Source organism: Buteo buteo, chromosome 19, assembly GCF_964188355.1.
Source record: "Buteo buteo chromosome 19, bButBut1.hap1.1, whole genome shotgun sequence".
Lineage (NCBI taxonomy): Eukaryota > Metazoa > Chordata > Aves > Accipitriformes > Accipitridae > Buteo > Buteo buteo.
The window spans coordinates 22247394-22265905 of NC_134189.1; the positions used below are offsets into that span (position 1 = coordinate 22247394).

The following is an 18512-nucleotide window of genomic DNA, read 5'->3' on the forward strand; positions in this document are numbered from 1 at the left end:
AGAGACCCTCGACACTGTTTTGGGGGAACTAGGCAGGGCTGAGGGATAGGGTAATGCAAAGTGAGTATTTCAAGGCTAGGACAGCACAGGGATATGAAAACTGAGGGACTTCAGCTCCTATGTGGGGAGAACCAAAGACAGAGATAATGGTGACGTGGGGAGGGGAAAAGGTAAGGGAATCTGCACGGCTGCGTTAGGGTGCTTTGCAGAGCTGCTGGTGTGAGAAAATTTCACCGTTGCTAGTTCTCCTTTTTTTTTTAAGCAGAAAATCCCTTTCTCACATGGTCGGGAAAGTGAGATTAGGAGATGCAATTGAGACACTGCTGGTAGACATGACTATTCCAGGATTACAGGAGGGATGGTTTAGCTGTGTGACAAAGATCAGAATTGCATGGTTTCTTTGATGGAGCAGGATGTGGTGGTTGCATGCCACTGCTGAGGGGCGTGGGAGAGATACCCAGGGACAGGAGGATACCACAGATTGGCAGTGAGCAACGTGCCAAAGAAGATTATAAAATTATAGATGACCTGAGTAGAGGAAAGAAGATAAAAACTGCTTCCTTAAAAAACTAAGTGCTCGTACAGGAGCCAAGTGTGAAAAGAAAGAGGAGAGTCAGAACGACAGGTTGTAAAGGCACCTCTGAGGATCTGCCTCAGGGAGCAGACAGAGACACAGAGACAGAAGAGGAAAGCGGTGAAGTTTCACTGAATTTTCTCTTTGGGGATTACAATGATGTACAACAAACTCAGGAGATGAAGAAGAGTGATAAATGTTACGCCCAGCACTCTTTTGAAATGACCCTGAAGGCTCCTCTGCTGAAATCCTTCGCTGGCAGCACACACGTCCCTGACACCCAGCCAACTCCAACCCCCATGTCTCCCCAGCTCAACAGCTCCCTGTTGTAGTGCAGGGTAGGAAGCACAGGATTCCTGTTATAACCAGTTGAAGCAATGTCAGTATTTCATTTCACAAAATTTGACCTTCTGTTGAGGTTATTTAACACCTTTACTTGTTCTTTTAGGCCAATTTTTAACAAAATACTCAATTTTACAAAAAAAAAAAAAAAAAGTCAGAGAGTCTTGTTTCGGAAATGTAGAAAGCAATGCAACCTTCACCTCAAAGACCGCAAGCTGTCAGAATTGGATATCCAGTCAAAGGGATTTATTTAGGTTTCCTTCATGATCAGTGGCAGAAGGAGCCTAGACTAACTTAGATCAAACATCTATTTTTTAAATGACTTGTGACATGGAATGAATCCAAAATGCAGCATTTCTTAAACCCTTTAAATTTCTTCTCATTTCTTTTAGTATAAAGCTAATCACTCATTTCGATACGTTCAGTTCTAATCCCCCCAAACTCAAATTTAGTGTGAAAAAACTCAAAATCTTGCTGAAGATTAGCTATGAGACTTTTAGGGAAGGATTTAATAGGAGAGTAACATGCCTAGATATATAGAGGTCTAAACATACACAGGTGCCTCCATATTCTTAAGCTTTCAGTGGGTCCCTGAATTAGGAGACCTAATTCAGTTGCCCACACATAGATGTCTAGTGCCCTTTGAGATGCCCACTTGTATTTCACGTGGCCTCACCTGCTGCTCCAGGAGGGCACAGCTTTCCTGCCGAACCTGTCTCATCTCTCTCAGCTCTGCGTGGATACCTTCAGTCACCAGGCCATCTAAAATAGCTAATTATGCACATATTAAGACAAGAGATTTGTGCCTGCAGTGACAATAAAAAGCCTGGACAACAGATTGGTATCTCCTCAAAATGAAGGATTAATGAGGGAGAAAGGTAGCATTTTAAAAACAGCTACTTCTGCCAGTGTTCATGTGTAAGGATAGTCAAAGAAGCCTACCTCTAATAATGTTGACTCTTCTCCTGTGATGGGTGATAGGAACAAAACTAAATATTGCTCTTTAAAATGGTTTAACTTACCATTTTCTAACTTTAGCCTTCATCTTATCAAGGTGTTAAGAACTACTGCTCTGCAGCTATGCTCAGACTAAGGTTAAAATCTACTTTTTCTACTTTTGGGGGGAGGGGAAATATGAAAATTTTGAACAAATGTTAAATTTTGTTTTAGAGCAAAATGGTGGGAAGATCACTGCCAGTTAGACAGTAAAGGGAACAACAGTAAAAGCAGTAGAGTTGGTTACTTATTTTTCAAATGAAGTATTTTTCTCCAAAAATGTGGACTTACTGAAACCACAGGTTTTTACATAGACATACCACACTGGCAACAGTTTGTCAGGGAAGGCTTTCAGTTCCAAGTGGAATTAGGGACTGAAAAAAAAGAGAAAAAGAAACAACTGACCAAATGAGCTAATAAGAAAGGACGTTTGGTACGTTGGTATCCAGCTTCTGCCATGTGTTGTGGTATTTGGAGCAAGGCTTGAAGCTGAATCCTGTATCTCAAGTCAATACACAGTCAGCAGAATATCCACTATTTTGGCATCAGTTCATTACCCCCCTTTAAAAAGTCTTAGCTATATTACCCAAGGAAACATAAAAGGAGGATGTTAATGAAAGGCAAGTGAAAGGACAGTGGCAAAGGGAATGCCCTGGGTGAAAATGAATGGGTTGTAAGCATCAGCAAGGAGCAGGGCATGTCAGTGGGGGAATCAAGGTTTTCAAGACTAGAACAAGCGCAGGTAGCTCAACTCTGTGTCTCATGCCCAGAACAAGGTTTGCTTGATAGAACTTTTTGCAGTGCTTGCAATAATTATAACGTTTCCTGTTCCCTGAACAAGGCATATTGGTACCGTGCAAGTGTGTAGCTTAGCATGTGTATTAGCTTATCTGCTGAAAAGCGAAGTAGCAAGGCTGCATTAGAGAACTAATTATGTTTCCCGGTTCTCAGCAGTTCAGATTTCAAGTATGCCAGATACTTCTTGTCCCTGCCCATCTTCATCCTTCCCAATGACTGTCCTCTAGAAAGCCTGAAGACAACGCAGGATTACTTTCATTTGGGAAATGTATTATGATGCATTATATTGCACTATGAACTGCTGCAGTTTAGCTAGCTATGCTTTGCAATGTGGTGCACAGTACTATATCATAGTGAGATGGGTGCTACCTTCTTATAAGACATTGTATATGTCATTAAATTATGCTCGCTATTTGGAGTAAAATTAACCAGCAGGTTTAAAAATGGCTGGAGACTGATACCCAGACAGATACTCTAACGGAGTGATAATTGAACCTTTGGTAACTAGGCTAAAAGTATCCCTGCATTCAGCACTACGCATTGCTGCACTTCTTTGACAGCCCTCCTTTTCCACGCTTAGATCCATCCCAGATCCTCTAAGTTTCAAAAAGCTGTAAACTTAGTGAAACATGGTGCCACGCTGACTTACCTTTGGCCACACATCTGCATCTGCTTCTACCAAAGCATATGGGGAGCCCATAGCAAGAAGTGGAGGAGATATAGGCTGCTTATTGAGTAAAGCATGCAATCCTGAAGGAAAAGTGCTGGCATAGGGGAGGGTTTTTCATGAGCTGCCTTGTGAAAAGACTTCACCTTTGCTTAACATAATTTCTCAGCTCTTTCACCGCTACTGACTTGCTTTTCCATTGCAGTGTTGCACAAACACTCCTGTTCCTGCAGTTGTCTAACTGCAGCTGTGAAAAGCCCTCCCCTTCTTCACATGCTGAAAATCCTGGATGCCCTGAACAAAACTCTGAGGACAGAGAGGTGACCGTTCTCTTTATCTTAAGTGATTTGCAAAGTGGGCTAGGAGGGAAAGAAGCAGAACAATAGCATGTGAGGGATATTTGGGGAAGGGGGAATTGTAGGACTGTAGTTCTTTTGTCCCCTTTCCCTTCCAAGACTTCAGAGGGGTGACAAAAGCAATGTTGAAGGCAGGGGCATCATAGGTTATGGATAAAGGCCTTTTGGAACAGATATAACCAACACAGTGCCTACATAGTCATTTTGCTGACAGACTTGTCATTTGAAAGCTAGGTGCACTGGAAAAGATAGAGGGTCAAAGATGACCAGTTCCCAGGCTGACAAATTGGCTTTTGCTATCTCAGAGAACACATAGGAGGGCACATGCACACCTACAGCCACAAAAGTTTATGTCTGCTGATAAACCCTTGCACTGTAGACCAGGAGTAATCAGGGGTGTCTCTACTTGTGGAGGTCACCTGGACAGACAGCAAAACCAGAGATTCCTTTCTAGTGGGAGGATCATGAGAGGAAGCAAAGAGGTTGTTTGAGCAGTGCGTTGTCTGGAAATGGCATGGAATGGCGAGAATGAAAAGTGTCCCCTGCTGCGTGACTCCGGCCATGCCCCAGGAAGCAGGAACGCAGCTACCACCCATACAAACACACAGGGTCCCACTAAAGAAACTCTCGATTATTACTGCTTGTTTCTTCCTAGCAGAAGCAACAATTCAGTCAATGGCCAATCTTTTGGATGTGAAGAACTAGCAGTTTTAATGTGCTTAAATGATAAAGAATGACTGTAACACTTTTTTGTTGTGCAACCTATTTCCCTGTGTATAATCTGCATTATGTCCATCCCATACAGTGCAGCACCATGTGGATACTGGTGCTGATACAAAGAAACTCCAATCAAGTGAAAGACAAGACTGGGTGTTTCATTGGAAATAATTCTTAGTGCTTTGTCTATTAGATACTCCTGTTAAACAAGTGATTGGTTCTCACAGCATGCAAGTAATATCCTTGGAGCACAAGGTCACAGACCTGACAACTGGGAAAAATTTAATTCTAAGAGCTTAAATCTTCCTAGGTTTTCCCTATTGCAAATTACTGTAATTCTTCAATTTGTTGGGCCTACCAATGACTTTACTATGACAATTCTGCTTTAGAATAAAATATGTGGAAATAATGTGACCACTCTCAGTTTCTCTGTCAGGTCTCTCTGCAGACTGAAAAATTCAAATGGCTTTAATCTACCCAGTCCAACAAACATTAAAGGTTTGATAAATAGATAAAAGCCAGCATTACAATAATTTATACTGCTGGTTGGCACCTTGCCCCGGGGTAGATGATCCCCGCTTATTCACACAGATGTTACCAGAGTCACAGCGTGTTATGTGTACATCATGCATTGGTAAATCAAAACAACGCAAAACAAGGGCAAGGGGGAGCGAGGTGCAAAATCTCTGCTTTAGATTTCTTGTACTTTTTTCCGAGAGCTTCTTAGCTGCATTTATTCAGTGAAGTAATTGCTAAACTCATTCTTTTTTTCAGCGTAGTACAGACATACTGCTGCCCTCTCGTGGCTCAACTCTACCCTTATATAAAACAGGCGCTTTTTTGTGTGTGTGTGATTTGGGTTGGGGTATAACCCTGAAGCACTCTGTTCCCAGGCAGAGATACAACGTTCTGGGTATAAACAGGGACCTTGCCACTGTCACACACTGTTCTATGAGATGTATTTGGTGGATGTGTTACTCTTCTGGGGGGGGTGTGTTAAAGAAGAGCCATTAGCAATGCATTCAAAATTGAATACAGGCAACCTGTAGTGACACTAGATGGCACTGAAACATTACCGAAGGATCCAACCCAGCCTTCAGGCAACACCTCATGACCAGCTGCACTTCTGCATTACACGACTTGGGATTGTGGTGTTTCAGGGTGGTTGCAGATGATATCTTTATTGATCCTGAATAAAAGAACTAACTTACGGACCCAGCACGAGGAAGACTTGGAGACTTAGAGTTAGGATCCCCATGGTCTGGTCTGGGGTCCGGCAATGGCTGGGCGTCTGACTTACACCAACTATACTTAGGCAGCCTCCTAGGAGGGGTGGTGAAGCACAATTATTGCAAAATGCCTTCAATTCCAGAAAGGCAGCAGGGCTAGGAGCATGTATAATCATTATTTTTTTACAGATAACATTTTCTTAATGAGGTTTCAAAGACAAAGGAGGTATAACAGCTTGTTTACTGAGCCTTTGTGTTCGCAGAGCTTCGATTTCCTGAAGAGTTGTGTCCGACTTCCTATAAATATCCCCTGTTGTAACAGTGCTGGTTCCTGGAACTTCTCTTCAACACAATGACAGGATTTCCCAGCACTTCTCCCTACCATGATGCCCCTTCTAGCCTTACACCCCAAATCAGTTCTCTCTGCTGTAAAATGCCCAGCTCTTTCTATGTCCCATATTCCCTAATGGCTTTTATTTGGCCCAGCTCCTGGTCAAGGAGCAGCATATCCTTACAGCGATGCAGAAACAGGCGTGTGCTCCCTGCGTGGTCAGCACTCGCATGCTGCTCAGTGGGCCAGTAGAACTGACCAAAACCACATTCTCCTGCTTTTCCCTCACTGGTAACACCGAGAGGGTCTCACTCTGTCAACTGTAGCATGCAGAAGCAAATACTTTTGAGAACCCTGTTCCTCTGCCTACCTCAGCTAATATCTGTTAATAAGTTGAAGAGCTAGCAAACAGGGGAAGAGGACACCAGCTGGAAGACAGGCAGACCAATGTGCAGAGACAGACAAGGAAGCGGCCACCTCGTTGTCTTGGCAAATGTGGTTAAAAAATGATGCTACGTCGTACAGAAACAAAACTTGATGCATGGTTTGGGCTTTTCAATTAAGTAAATTGATCACTCAGTCTTTCTTTTCTCTATGAGTTTGTGCTGTTACCAGTCTGCAGGTGGCTCAAGCAGAGCAGGAGTCAGAGGATTCTTCTCCACATTTTGAAGGTTGTCCTCCTGCAGCACAGAGACGAGGAAGCTACCTGTGTGTGATGGATCTACTTGTTTCTGCAGAGGAATGTGAAAGCAGTGGTGATATCTGAGGGCTAGATCTTTCTGCCAAGGCATTTCTATTTATTTCTGTCATCTCTGAAAAAAAACCCCCAACAATTATCTAAAATAGCCCTTAGTAGGAAAGATTTCGAAGATGGAAATCACTGCGGCGGCTGAAGGAATTAAAAAGGAACAGCAGGTCAGCAAGGAAGGGAAGACAGGAAACACATTGCAGCCAGCTAGCTCCGGTGAAATGCCATCCGTCTGCCTTCTGTGAATAGAAGGATGATCGAACTGAATAGCAGTCCCAGGTGACTTTGTCACTTTTCCCTCAACACTCAGTGCCTTGAAAAACCCATCAGCATATGATGCTGCTTGCTACAAAAAGCGATTGAGATGTATTAATTGTGAAGAAAATGTAGCTTCAGCACACAAGCCCATACATCAAATGAGGTTTACAGCTTCATTAGGACTAAGCAATACCATCAAGAGCAACTTGGTATAATTGACCCTAAACTTTGCCTCTGAGGTAGAGCAGACAAATACACAAATGCACAATTGTGAGAAGATAATAACTTTAACTTGGAGCAGCCTAAGCAGTCAAGTGAATGTACCACAACAGAGATGGAGACTGAGCAGCAAATGAATCAAAATGGTAAAAATTATAGTTCCAAGGGTATAAGGATCTGACCTTTTATGTTATGTGGTAGCAGGATAAGTACTCTTGCTGTTCTTAGTCCACATTGAACCTCGCACTTAAATATAAACCCTTTGTTTCTTATCTTTTGTGTTACTTGCAAACAAACAGCCAAATTATTTTCCAAATATCTGCAAAAACCTATCTGAATATTCCCTAAAACTGACAATGAGCCTGAGTCCTTCATTCAACTCCCACCAGGGGTGGGACTCCTTCTCTGTGAAATGTGGTAAGGGCTCTGCTCACATTCTGCAAGATGCTCACCCACCCTGGGTATTCTGTGCAATCACTGAAACGCGATGAATAACAGCACTCGCTTTTCCCAGTACATCATCCTGGTGATGAATGGGAGCGTTTTACAGTCTCCAGGGGGGTTCAGCTGCAAAGGAGTCTCTCTGAAGGCAGAGATACAGACAATTCTGGTACCGCAAGCTGGCCTGCTTGTCAGTAATGTCTGCATCGCAGCAGGATTATAGTTGTCTGCCAAAATAACCTTATAATTCACTGCTCAGTTACACTCAATAATGGGCTATTGCCCTTCTTGGGTCACTCATCTTCCAGGTGTTTCTTCGCGAGTCCCAGGATTTGCCTGAAGCCAAGGGAATGGTCAGGCTGCTTTGTGCAGTCCATTTTCCCTGAGGTGACTGTTAGCATTAACTTCCTATTCAGCAGGAGAGCACACCAGCTATGGGCCTTTTGTGGAGCAGTCACCTCTGTACCCTGTCAAATGGGTTGTTTAGTCACTGTTACATTAGAACTGCATGAGGACCATTTTCATATCCTTCGGGTTTTCCTTTTGCACAAAGAGCCTGCGGGAGTTTGCTGTTATGGTGACTCTTAACACCTACGAACACGTATTTCTCTTGGGACCACTGCAATATCACTGCTACAGTAGCAGCTGCATTTTGTAGGACAATTCACTCATTATCTCCTTTTAAATTGCAGTACTATCTATAAGCCAAATTGCAGTACTATCTATAAGCCACAGTAAAGTGTAAGAGTCATAATGAGGTGGCTGCTCTACAAATGCAATGAAAAGACAGTCTATTGTCCAAAGAGCTAAATGTTTAAATTAATTAAACATATAAATCATTGGGGTCATAAAAATCTGGTTTTTTCAGACTATTAAGTTAAACTCCCTGTGGAAGACAATTTTCCTGAATCGAAACAGCTTGCTTTAATCCATCCTTCTTGTTGATATGAATACTGAGTGGAGTCCCTGCAGAAGTGAGCCCAGAATACCACTCTTCTCTGTTGCTGCTAAAGAGCTAAAGAACATAATTTACATTTCTAAATCTGCTAAGAAGGTGTGACAATGGTTTCCATCTAGTGCTTCACTATAAAGAAGAGGGAGATAGAGAATGAGGAAAGTGAAGATGCTGGGTTTGATTTCTCTTATTTTTTTATACAGAAATAAATCCAGTAATCCTATCCATGAATTATTCCTGATTTGTGCTGATATAAGTGAAAGGATTCAGATTCTTCAGTCATTGCATTTGTTCTTTTAGATCCAGGAAAATCTAAAATTCAAAAGTCTATTATAAGATCAAGAATAAGTCACTCTCCACCTCTACAGTCTCCATTTTATTGCTGCTGGTTGTGAAGGATCTCTGATCACAAGGATGTAGATGAGGCAGAGGAATGGTTTACATATTCTGTTTTGGTTGCCTGGACTATTTCAGGGTAAAATGAAAATTAAATATACTTACAATGTGCACAGCCCAAGTACAGACAGATAGAGCTTATATTCCTGAGTACAAATAATACCTACAAAATATACCAGGTATGTAACTGAATCAATCATTGCTTGTGCTCTGTATTACTTAATTGGTGGGAAAAAAAGAGAATTTTTTGGAAGACCTGTTTCACCACTGTGTTCTGCTTGATCGTTTATAGGCTTTTCCATTTGGGTTTCCAAATGTTTCTCTGGAATAACATGTTTCCTTGTGTTCTGCACATCATTTTCTGTTGTGCCTGTGGAGGGCACAGTGGGAGTCAGTCTTTCAGCCAGTTCGCTTTTCACTTTGTCAGCCGTATCTTTCCAGATATTTTCTGCAATAATAAATAAATAAAACGATAGGGTAAGACTGCAGACTCTTAGCAGCAGATAAACACATGATCACCACAAATTCTCAAAATATCAGTTGAAAATTTTGTCTGGGATCTCACAACCACCATTGATGCATTCTTTTGCTCTGAAAGGGAGGTGCACTCTGGTGTGGTGTCAGATACCATAACTATTTTGCTGTCAGTAGCGAAAAGATATTTCTATGTGAATCTTTAGTACTGCCAGTCTTCTTGCTGGCAGCTGCTAAAAAACATAAGTAATACATTTCTAGAGAAGTGAGAAATAGTGGCTCTATCCAGCACATTCCAGTGACCATCCATTATCTGCACACTGTGTACTATCACCTCACCTTACTTCAGACAGATGATATTAAATATAAAGAAACACCAAACACTGATATAACTGCATTTAGTTCTCCAGGTAGCACATGCTTACGAATATTCTCTTTTTTCTTTTCTGGTGTAGGTAAAAAGCCATCACTCAGCTTCCTTGAAGTCTGTGTTTTCTGTTTTGCTCTGTATATTTTTGGTTCCTGGATCCATGCATGCTTCATTGCTTCATCTGGAGTCATGCGCAGGGCAGGTTCCCACCTTAAATCCATGGTAGACAAATAGTTATTCAACTGTTTCTAGCTGAAAATTAGTTTAAGTCAAAAGATTCAGTATTGTCTTCTGAAAGTCAGTTCATGAGGATATTTTTTGAAACAAAAGAGTTTTAATTGAAAGCAAGGAAAAAACCTTACGTGATCTTCTCCTTCCTTCAAAACTTTTTATTTACTTCAGCACTGTGTGCTTTGCTGATCAAACCCTCTGCAGCATCAAACCATTTTTAATATGCAGTTCACGGTGTTATTTGAATATTTGTTTCAAGGTTTTCACATTCTGACAATGCAAGCTCCAAGAAAAGGAACATAAATGGGACATAGGGTAATTCATTAAAAGATAAGTCTTCCCTAATTTAACTGCACCTGAAACTACTGTAGAGACTTTGTGTAACAAAACTCAAGTGAGATCTTATTATGGAAATGAAAGGTGATTTATTTATTTATTTATTTATTCAAAATCTCTACATTGACTTTATCCTCTCATAGGCTTCATTCACTCAGTTCTCCCACCCACATACTCACAAGTATGTTCTGGCCAAGTGTTCTGGCCAAGACCACTTGTGTGTCATGCAAAGGACAAGGGTTGTCAGCTACTGAGTCGTCATCACATCTCTGGAGTTCGTCTTGACTGGTGATGACATACTAGTCTTTGGACAGATCTTTTACACCCTTTAGGAGTCACCTGCTGTTTGGGCACGGTCCTTCAGATCAGAACCATGCTGACTTCAGTCTCCATAAACGTTAGGCAAGGTAGCTATTCATGGTCTGGTTTAACTTGTGTTTTGGAATATATGTTTGTTTTCCTTTCAGGCTAACAGGAAACTGAAGGGCATATGTGATATTCTGCAACCTTGCTGCCATGCAATTGAGATTTTTCAGTGCTGGTCACCTGTGCTGTGGTCTCCCCAGTGTGCAGCTTTCCTGGCTGTGACACAGACAACACACTCCCCAGTTTTACAGGTGGAAGCAGTGCCCTTTGTTACCAATACATACCATTCTTTCCATCCCTGTTCTGCTTTTTCTTCCAGTGCTCAAACACACATACATTCCCATCTGTACTGCATTCATACCAAACCTAGTATTTCTGTTACTAATTTCTATATCAGTTGCAGACTATTTCGTTCTGATTTGTCTAATCTCAGTGCTGTCCAGAGCTGTACAGGAATAATGTAGGAAAACAAGCAGATTCTTGTCATCACAAAAGTAGAGTGAATTATTTTTTTGTCTGATGTTTTCATCCACAAAACAGGTCTCTACAAGTTGAACAAAACTATTTGTGACATCATGGCAAACATATCAGGTGGCTTTGGACAGACACAGATTGGCAAATGAAAAAGACAAAATTCTTTTTGTATCAAAATGAGTTTTCATTTCAAACCTTACTTCATTCCTTTGAAAATTTAACAATCCCAACATAAAACATTTTTTCCTGTGACCTGAAATGACTTGTTTACAATTTTTTTGCTTCACTGAAATTATTTTCTAACTGTTCTGATTCAGCCAGCGAACCAAAATGGATCAATGGTTCATACAGATTTAGCAAGCAGAGAACATTAAAAGCAATCTTCTTATGAAACACAGGGATGATTTTTTTTTTTTCATGTAACTAAAAGTTAGCATGGATTTCTTTAGGAAAGTACTACTGAACTGTTAGAAAGAAACTTACAGTCAGCTCTAAATAAGACACAAAATATTAGCCTTGCATAAGATACAGGTAACACTGGAAAAGGTATGGAACCAGCTTCTGCTGCCATAACATGGTACGCATTGGGATCCAAGCTCACCCCGACAGCATTACTGCACCTATTGGAGAGTATTAAAGTACTTAAAGCAACCAGACAAAAGTTTGTTCCTGCATGCTCAGTCTTTTAGTTTGATGGATGAATAAAACCTCTTTAGTAACCAACTCCCAAGCAAAAAGACCTATTAGTAAAATGACACCTCACATCAGCAGGGTGCACGGAGTCCCACCCTGTAAAATCCTTGGTGACCTGACTGCCTTGGAAAAGACACATGATCATGTTTGAGCCATGAAATAGTTTGCTTCTCCCACAGTACTTCATTTATTAAAAAGTGCCATTTACTTTGTGATCACAGATGATACGCTGGTGACACTAAATCACGTCTCTCTCCCCCCACACAAACACACAGACCCTTTGCCGCTGACGCTCTCACCGTGAGTGTGGTTTGCCATTGGACCAGGTTGCCCCAAGAGGCTGTGGATCTTCCTCTTTGGAGATACTCAGAACCCGACCAGACAAGGTCCTGAGCAACCTGCTCCAAGTTTGCTCTGCTTTGAGTGGGAGGGTGGGCTAGATGACTTCCAGAGGTCCCTTCCAACCTAAATTATTCTGTGATACTAGGTAAAAAGTTCCTGGCATAGAGGAACTGTGGGATTTCTACCTTGTGTGAAGTCAGTTATCAATTACATGTTATTTGCATTTAGCAATTTACAAAAATGTGCAAATCATCAATTTCCTTTAAGAAAACAGTTGTGGGCCGCTTGTCATGATAGCAAAATCCTTGACTGGAGTAAAGTCAACAATTTATCCTAGAAATGACAGGATCTGAGACATATTTGACCTTTCTGGCCTTCTGAGGTCCGGTGATTTATAAAAATCTATTCCAATCAAGAAAAATACTGTCTATCAAATAATTCTTGAAATGTGCAATGTGACTACTGTCAATGAAAAATAAGTATAACTATGATAAAGAGAAAAAGGGCTTAAATCAGCATGTAATCTACAAGGTAACACTCTGGTAACTGCGCTAAGTAATTCTCCATGCTAACCACCACAGTCAAGGAGAAGCAAGGACACAATACCATTGATTCTGGGGTGGAGACATGGCTGACTGTACTTTGCCTTTTTATCTTCTGCTAAGGGGGAGGCGTATGGTGTATTGGAACTAAAAAGAGTCTAATCTCATCCGGGGGAATGTGCATGCAGAGAGCAAATCTTTGTAAGCAGATATTCAAAGCAGCAGAACTGTTTTCATACATATACCACGGTGTATTGCCTGATTGCCATTTCCAAGACCTAGCACAGAAAATACAAGACATTCAAGCCAGCTAAGTCAGCTCCAAATACAACTCCTGCTGGAGGAAATTGGAAGACTTTCTTCCCACCAGAGTGGGAGTTAGATTTAAGCACAAAACCAAACTTTGATCTCCAGATATGCACTGCCTTGGGACAGTGCATTGCCATTACCTATGTTATCTGAATGAACCTTTTTCTGATAAAACAGAAAGGATTTAATACAAAGGCCTCAATGGGTAAAAAACATTTAGAGTTTAGTCTCCAGCATCAGAAGAAGATCTGGTTTTAGATATGATGATGTTAGATTTCTTTTGTACCTTGGACTAATCCCATATAGTCTTTCTGTGCATTGATTTCTACCTGCAATAAGCTATGAATAAGAGTAATAGTTATCCAAGTGCTATCAAGTGGAAAAAACAAACAAACAAACAAACTAAAAAAAAAACCCAACAGATACAAAGATTTTAAAGGCACAAGAGAATGAAAGCAAAGCCAAAACTAGCCTGCTGCATATAAATCAAAACTATGAACTCACATTAGACATCCTTTCAGAAAGTCCAAGAAACCAGCATCATGTGTTTTCAGCACTGTGCTTAGATCCTTGGAGTCTGGACATCTCTTTTTTCCCTTGCTGTTAGTTATGGATTTAGGAAAACCTTTGGAATCTTAAAAAAAAAGAAAGATATGCTCAAAAAATTATGTTAAAAATCCTCATCAAATATTTAAGAGAATTGCAAAACCTCTACCCATATCCATCCCACTAACTCCGGTTTTGCCCTGTTGGACTGATAGTCTGCCAGCATTGTGGCAAACAATAATCGTTACATCCTGGCGACTGCATCCTACACTGTGTTTTTTTGTTCATTTTGTGTAATTTCCAAAACCACATTATACACAAAGGAATGAACTTAATGTAAATTAGTTCCCAAAGCCCACTGCGTCACTTTTAGCAATAATATTTTTTAAGAAGTGACAGTGGAATGGATTTCCCAATCCCTTCACTATCACCTTGGCAATGAGAGGACCATAAGACATGATGAGCACAGCACCAGGTTCATTTGTAGACCTCATGTTACCCATTTGCTTCTCCTCAATACCTCTCCCTGAAAGAAGTTTTGTCAGCTAAGAAGCAGCTAAGGTTCTCTGGCCCTACTGTCTACCAGTGCTATTAACTAGTGATTAACTAGCAGGAAGGAATCCGGTAAGGACAAACAATCTGAAGCAGTTACCAAAGAATGTTCGCTTCCTTGATGCAGCCTGGATAAAATCAGCTGGTGGAAGACCCAATACCTTCAACATAGAAAATGAATTCATGGAGTTACTCCTCATTTCATAAACATACATAACAACTATCAGGAGATCTGTGGTATTTCACCCTCCATTTGAAAAGAAGTTGAATGTCACAATTCACTGTGAAATGTCTACAAACCATTTCCTCTTGTGCTATTTATTGTGGAAGGAATGGAGGGATTCCTTCGAGCTGTCTGCACACACAAAGTGTGATCTTATAAAGGATGACACGGGGATCTTCACTACCACAGAAGCCTCTAAGAACAAGCATCTCTGTTAATGACAGCTGTTTAGGAGGTCACATGGAGAGATTCTGACTTTGAAAAATCTTATACAAACTAGCATGGCACTAGAAGGATCAGAACCTGGGCCTGCGTTCAACATCAGGGTGCAGTTTAGTGATTGGTATGGAGTAAGTAAGTAACTTGCTTTCATAGGTCAGTTTTGCACCTACTCTAACATTTGCACCGGGTAGGTGAACCGGGGCTGGAGATATCACAGTACATTCCTAAAACTCTTTGAAAAACATTTACAAAGATGATAGAGCCAAGCCCCTTTGTAGGGGCAGACAGTATAAGAAGGGGCAACATCCACAAGCTGTGGCTTGAGAAGTGCAGGGTGACTATTAGGAAAAACTTTTTCACCAGGAGAGTAGAGCAGCACTTGAGCAGGTCACCCAGTGGGTTTGTACTCAAGCCTTTGAGGTTTTCCAGATTTGCTAGACAAAGCCACAGCTGACTCCTCAAATGTTAGAAAAATCTCTCTCTCAGCAAGAGTTTGGACTAAAGACAACCAATTTGACCAACGCATATTTGATTTCTAAGAGAAGAGGAGCCTGTTATAATTTGGATTGTTTTTCCTTCCCCTTAGACATGCTTCTGTTCTAACTTCTCTGTACAAATTCTGACCAATTTAAAATATGTTTCCTTCAGAAGGAAGACAGTGAGTGTACAAAGCAGTGTTTGGCATATAAAATGAAAATAACAGTTTTGCATTAGAACCCATCCTCTCAAAGAGCCCTTTGGCTGTAATAAACCTCCCTCTAAAAAGCCAGCCCATAGCCAATTATATTTCATTATCCCTTGAGGTTTCTCTTTGTTGCTGGCAGTGTAGTTTATCAAATGAGTATGCAATTCAAAAGACAATCCCAAAAGTTACCTCCATGATGCAGGCAAGTTGGTCAACTTCATTTTCCCCTGGAAACAGTGGGTAGCCTGTGTAAAGCTCAGCTATGATACAGCCTAAGCTCCACATGTCAACAGCCATAGCATAAGGATGACCAAGAATCACTTCAGGCGAGCGATAAAACCGGCTCTGAACATAGGTGTACACTATATCAAAAGAGAAAATTAGACAAGAAGCAAAATATCATAATTGGGACAGAAACATGGATTCCAGATTTCACAGAAAAGTGAAATACATGTTCAGGCATCATATATCTACTCTATCCATTAGCTGACATTGAGGGATTGCTCACAGAGGCTCTGAAAACCTTTTCTAATCCCATCCTAAAATCAATGGCTGATATGCTTTCCACTATTCCATTTGGAAATTGTTCTTCAATAAGCTTCCCTGAAAGAAATAATTCTACTAAAGCTGTGATTCAGCTTACTCCATGTTAATTTTCTGATTTGGAGGGCTTCCCCTTGCATCAATCAATAGTTCTTCATTATCACAGGCTTGCACTGTAGGAAATACTGGTCTCACTGACACCTAGGGAAAATCTCCTACTGCCTTCTGATTTCCCTGTTAATGCATTATAGCCCCACAGCAGATGTCAAAAGATCTCATTCCAAGATTGGGACTCAGCATAGTGAGTAGACGAATTCTTTCACCTCTTGTCATTCAGACAATTGAACAAGGTTACAGCATGCAAGCTCTTTTATTTTCTTATTCCTTCTCTCTCTGACGGTCACTTTGTTTATATTTCTGCACTTCTTTGCATCCCCACATATTCAACATCTTTCTGGAAGGAAAGCGCCCTGAAAACTAAGTGCTGCACAGTACATGATCTGACCAAATCTGTACAGTTAGAGAGTACCGTGGCGGCAATCTGTGCCCTTGTGCATTTGACCAACTGCATAACTGTTGTCTGCTTTTTGTCCTTCTTGTCACAAATAAATAGCTGACTTCTTGTTTTCTACTCTCTAATCCTGTACCACTTTGAGGGTTGTACCAATTCTTGTTCCAGCTGACAGAATCTCCTCAGTCATGCTCCATCTTTCTTTTCACTTGTTTTGTGTTTCAATTTGTTACTCTCCACAAATATTTCAGGCTGTATCTCAGATTACATTCTACTCAAATATGGGCAAACCTGAAGTGATCATGCACTCCTACAAAACTGGGATGTAAATCTAATGGTCTGAATCCCAAAATGTAGATGAACAGGTTTGGCTCAGCTTAAATAACAATCTTCCATAGGAAAAATATAAGCCATTTAAGACTAGTTTTGTTTTTCTAAGTTAATAAAATGCAGTGCAGGTTTCTTTCGTGGATTTTGGTTTTTTGTTGTTGTGTTTGGGTTTTTTAACAGATGATATTTACATTCCTGATGATGATTTCATTCTTGCTTTACAATATGTCTATTAATGTTAAGATTTATTGTTAGGTGGATTTTTATACATTCATTTCTCCTTTACAAATTTTGTTCTTGTTATCTCCTGCACATTCTACTTAAATCCTCAATAGAAAAAAAATAAAACTGACAGGCTTTCTAAACTAAAAGCATTTCCCCTGTTGTATTCATCCAAAAAGTACCAATTATAATTTAACCATCCCACTGAGAAAGGCTCTCTGGACCAGATAACCCCCTTGTTAAGTGAAGTATTGGGATTATCCTCATAGGCCTATTTCAGCTAACCACTCTTGCAAATGCAATTCTGGTTTCAACAGGAGTGGAGGAGCTGATCAGGCTTGGGACAAAGAAAAAGCACAATAATAGCTTACTTGTCTCCTAGCAGTATTTGTTCCACAACCAGTGGCTGAACAGTTCATCAGATTCTAATTAGGGGCATAGGTCACTATATTAGCTCAATCAAAGAAATAGTTTTTCCACATTATTTAAAATTAAGAAAGCTTATTAAGAAAATTACATCAACTTGACTTTTCTGCAAACCTCTTTGGTGTTCATAGCAGCTTGATCCAAAATCAATAACTTTAACTGAACCTTGGCCTTTGTGGTGTAATAATATGTTCTCCTAAAGAGAAAAAAAAATCACAGGGAAAAAAGGGGTTTAACACCACATTAGGTTAGTGAACACTTTGAAAAACAAGCAACGCATAACACATTGGGTTTACAATCATCTGCATAATAAAAGCTTCAAAATACAACTTCCTTGGGAATGCATTTGCTAACATGAGTAGGCATCCGATAATGTGCAATTAACCAAGCAGAGGGGAGATTCGTAAAGGCACCCAGTTTGAAGGTTAGCTAGACGGGGACACCAGTGTCTCACATACAAGCCATGCCACTGCACTGTGCAGTGTGTGGTGCTGTCAAGGCAGCAGCTAGTGAGAACGCTTGCCGTGTGAGCGGAGCAAGTTCCCCATACTCATTGTGGTTAAGCCAGTAAAAGGCAAACTGCATCTGGTTGCACGCTGTGCTAAATTAACCAGAACCATCCTTTTGTAACCACAGAAAGCCCCATGAACGAGTCGTACTTCACAGTTCTTCCTTCCACTGCTTTCAACTTTCTCCAGGCTCTCTGTAAGCATCTACCTCTCTCCACCTCACAACTGTGTGATGCAGAGATCCCAAGGTAGTGATGAAGGGACATGGTAGGGTCCTATGGATTATTAGCTGGGTGCAGATGGGCACAGCACTGTGCACCTACAATTCCAGCTTGAGAAGTGATTCTTAAACAGCTCGCTCAGGCATATTTGCACTGATGAGTAAACATAGCCTGTTAGCTCTCTTCTGCAGAGTTGGATTGCACCCTCATTAAAAATCTATCTAAATCAAAGATTTCCTTTGATTTCCTTTCTGATCGTACAGTCTTCTCTACTTCTCAGCAGAGAGATGGCTACCTTTATCAACCAGTTTTAAAGTGATTATATGTCAAAGCTTTGAAGGACTGAGCAGTTCCCAGG

General features: G+C 40.8%; 1 protein-coding gene across 3 annotated transcripts in view; it reads right to left on the bottom strand.

Annotated features, from left to right (window-relative positions):
- Window positions 1-8435: 8435 nt before the first annotated feature.
- Window positions 8436-18512, bottom strand: part of DYRK4 (dual specificity tyrosine phosphorylation regulated kinase 4) — a 41967-nt gene continuing 31890 nt past the window's right edge. Inside the window, exons 8-13 of one of the 3 annotated variants that reach the window (XM_075051644.1) lie at window positions 17539-17620; window positions 15582-15754; window positions 14363-14423; window positions 13669-13798; window positions 9927-10081; window positions 8436-9475 (exon numbers count right to left, since the gene is read on the bottom strand). In XM_075051644.1, coding sequence (XP_074907745.1) covers window positions 9243-9475; window positions 9927-10081; window positions 13669-13798; window positions 14363-14423; window positions 15582-15754; window positions 17539-17620 — 834 coding nt within the window. In that variant the 3' untranslated portion in view covers window positions 8436-9242. The remainder of the gene's footprint in view (window positions 9476-9926; window positions 10082-13668; window positions 13799-14362; window positions 14424-15581; window positions 15755-17538; window positions 17621-18512) is intronic. The other 2 variants (XM_075051642.1, XM_075051643.1) reach the window with 2 other exon arrangements.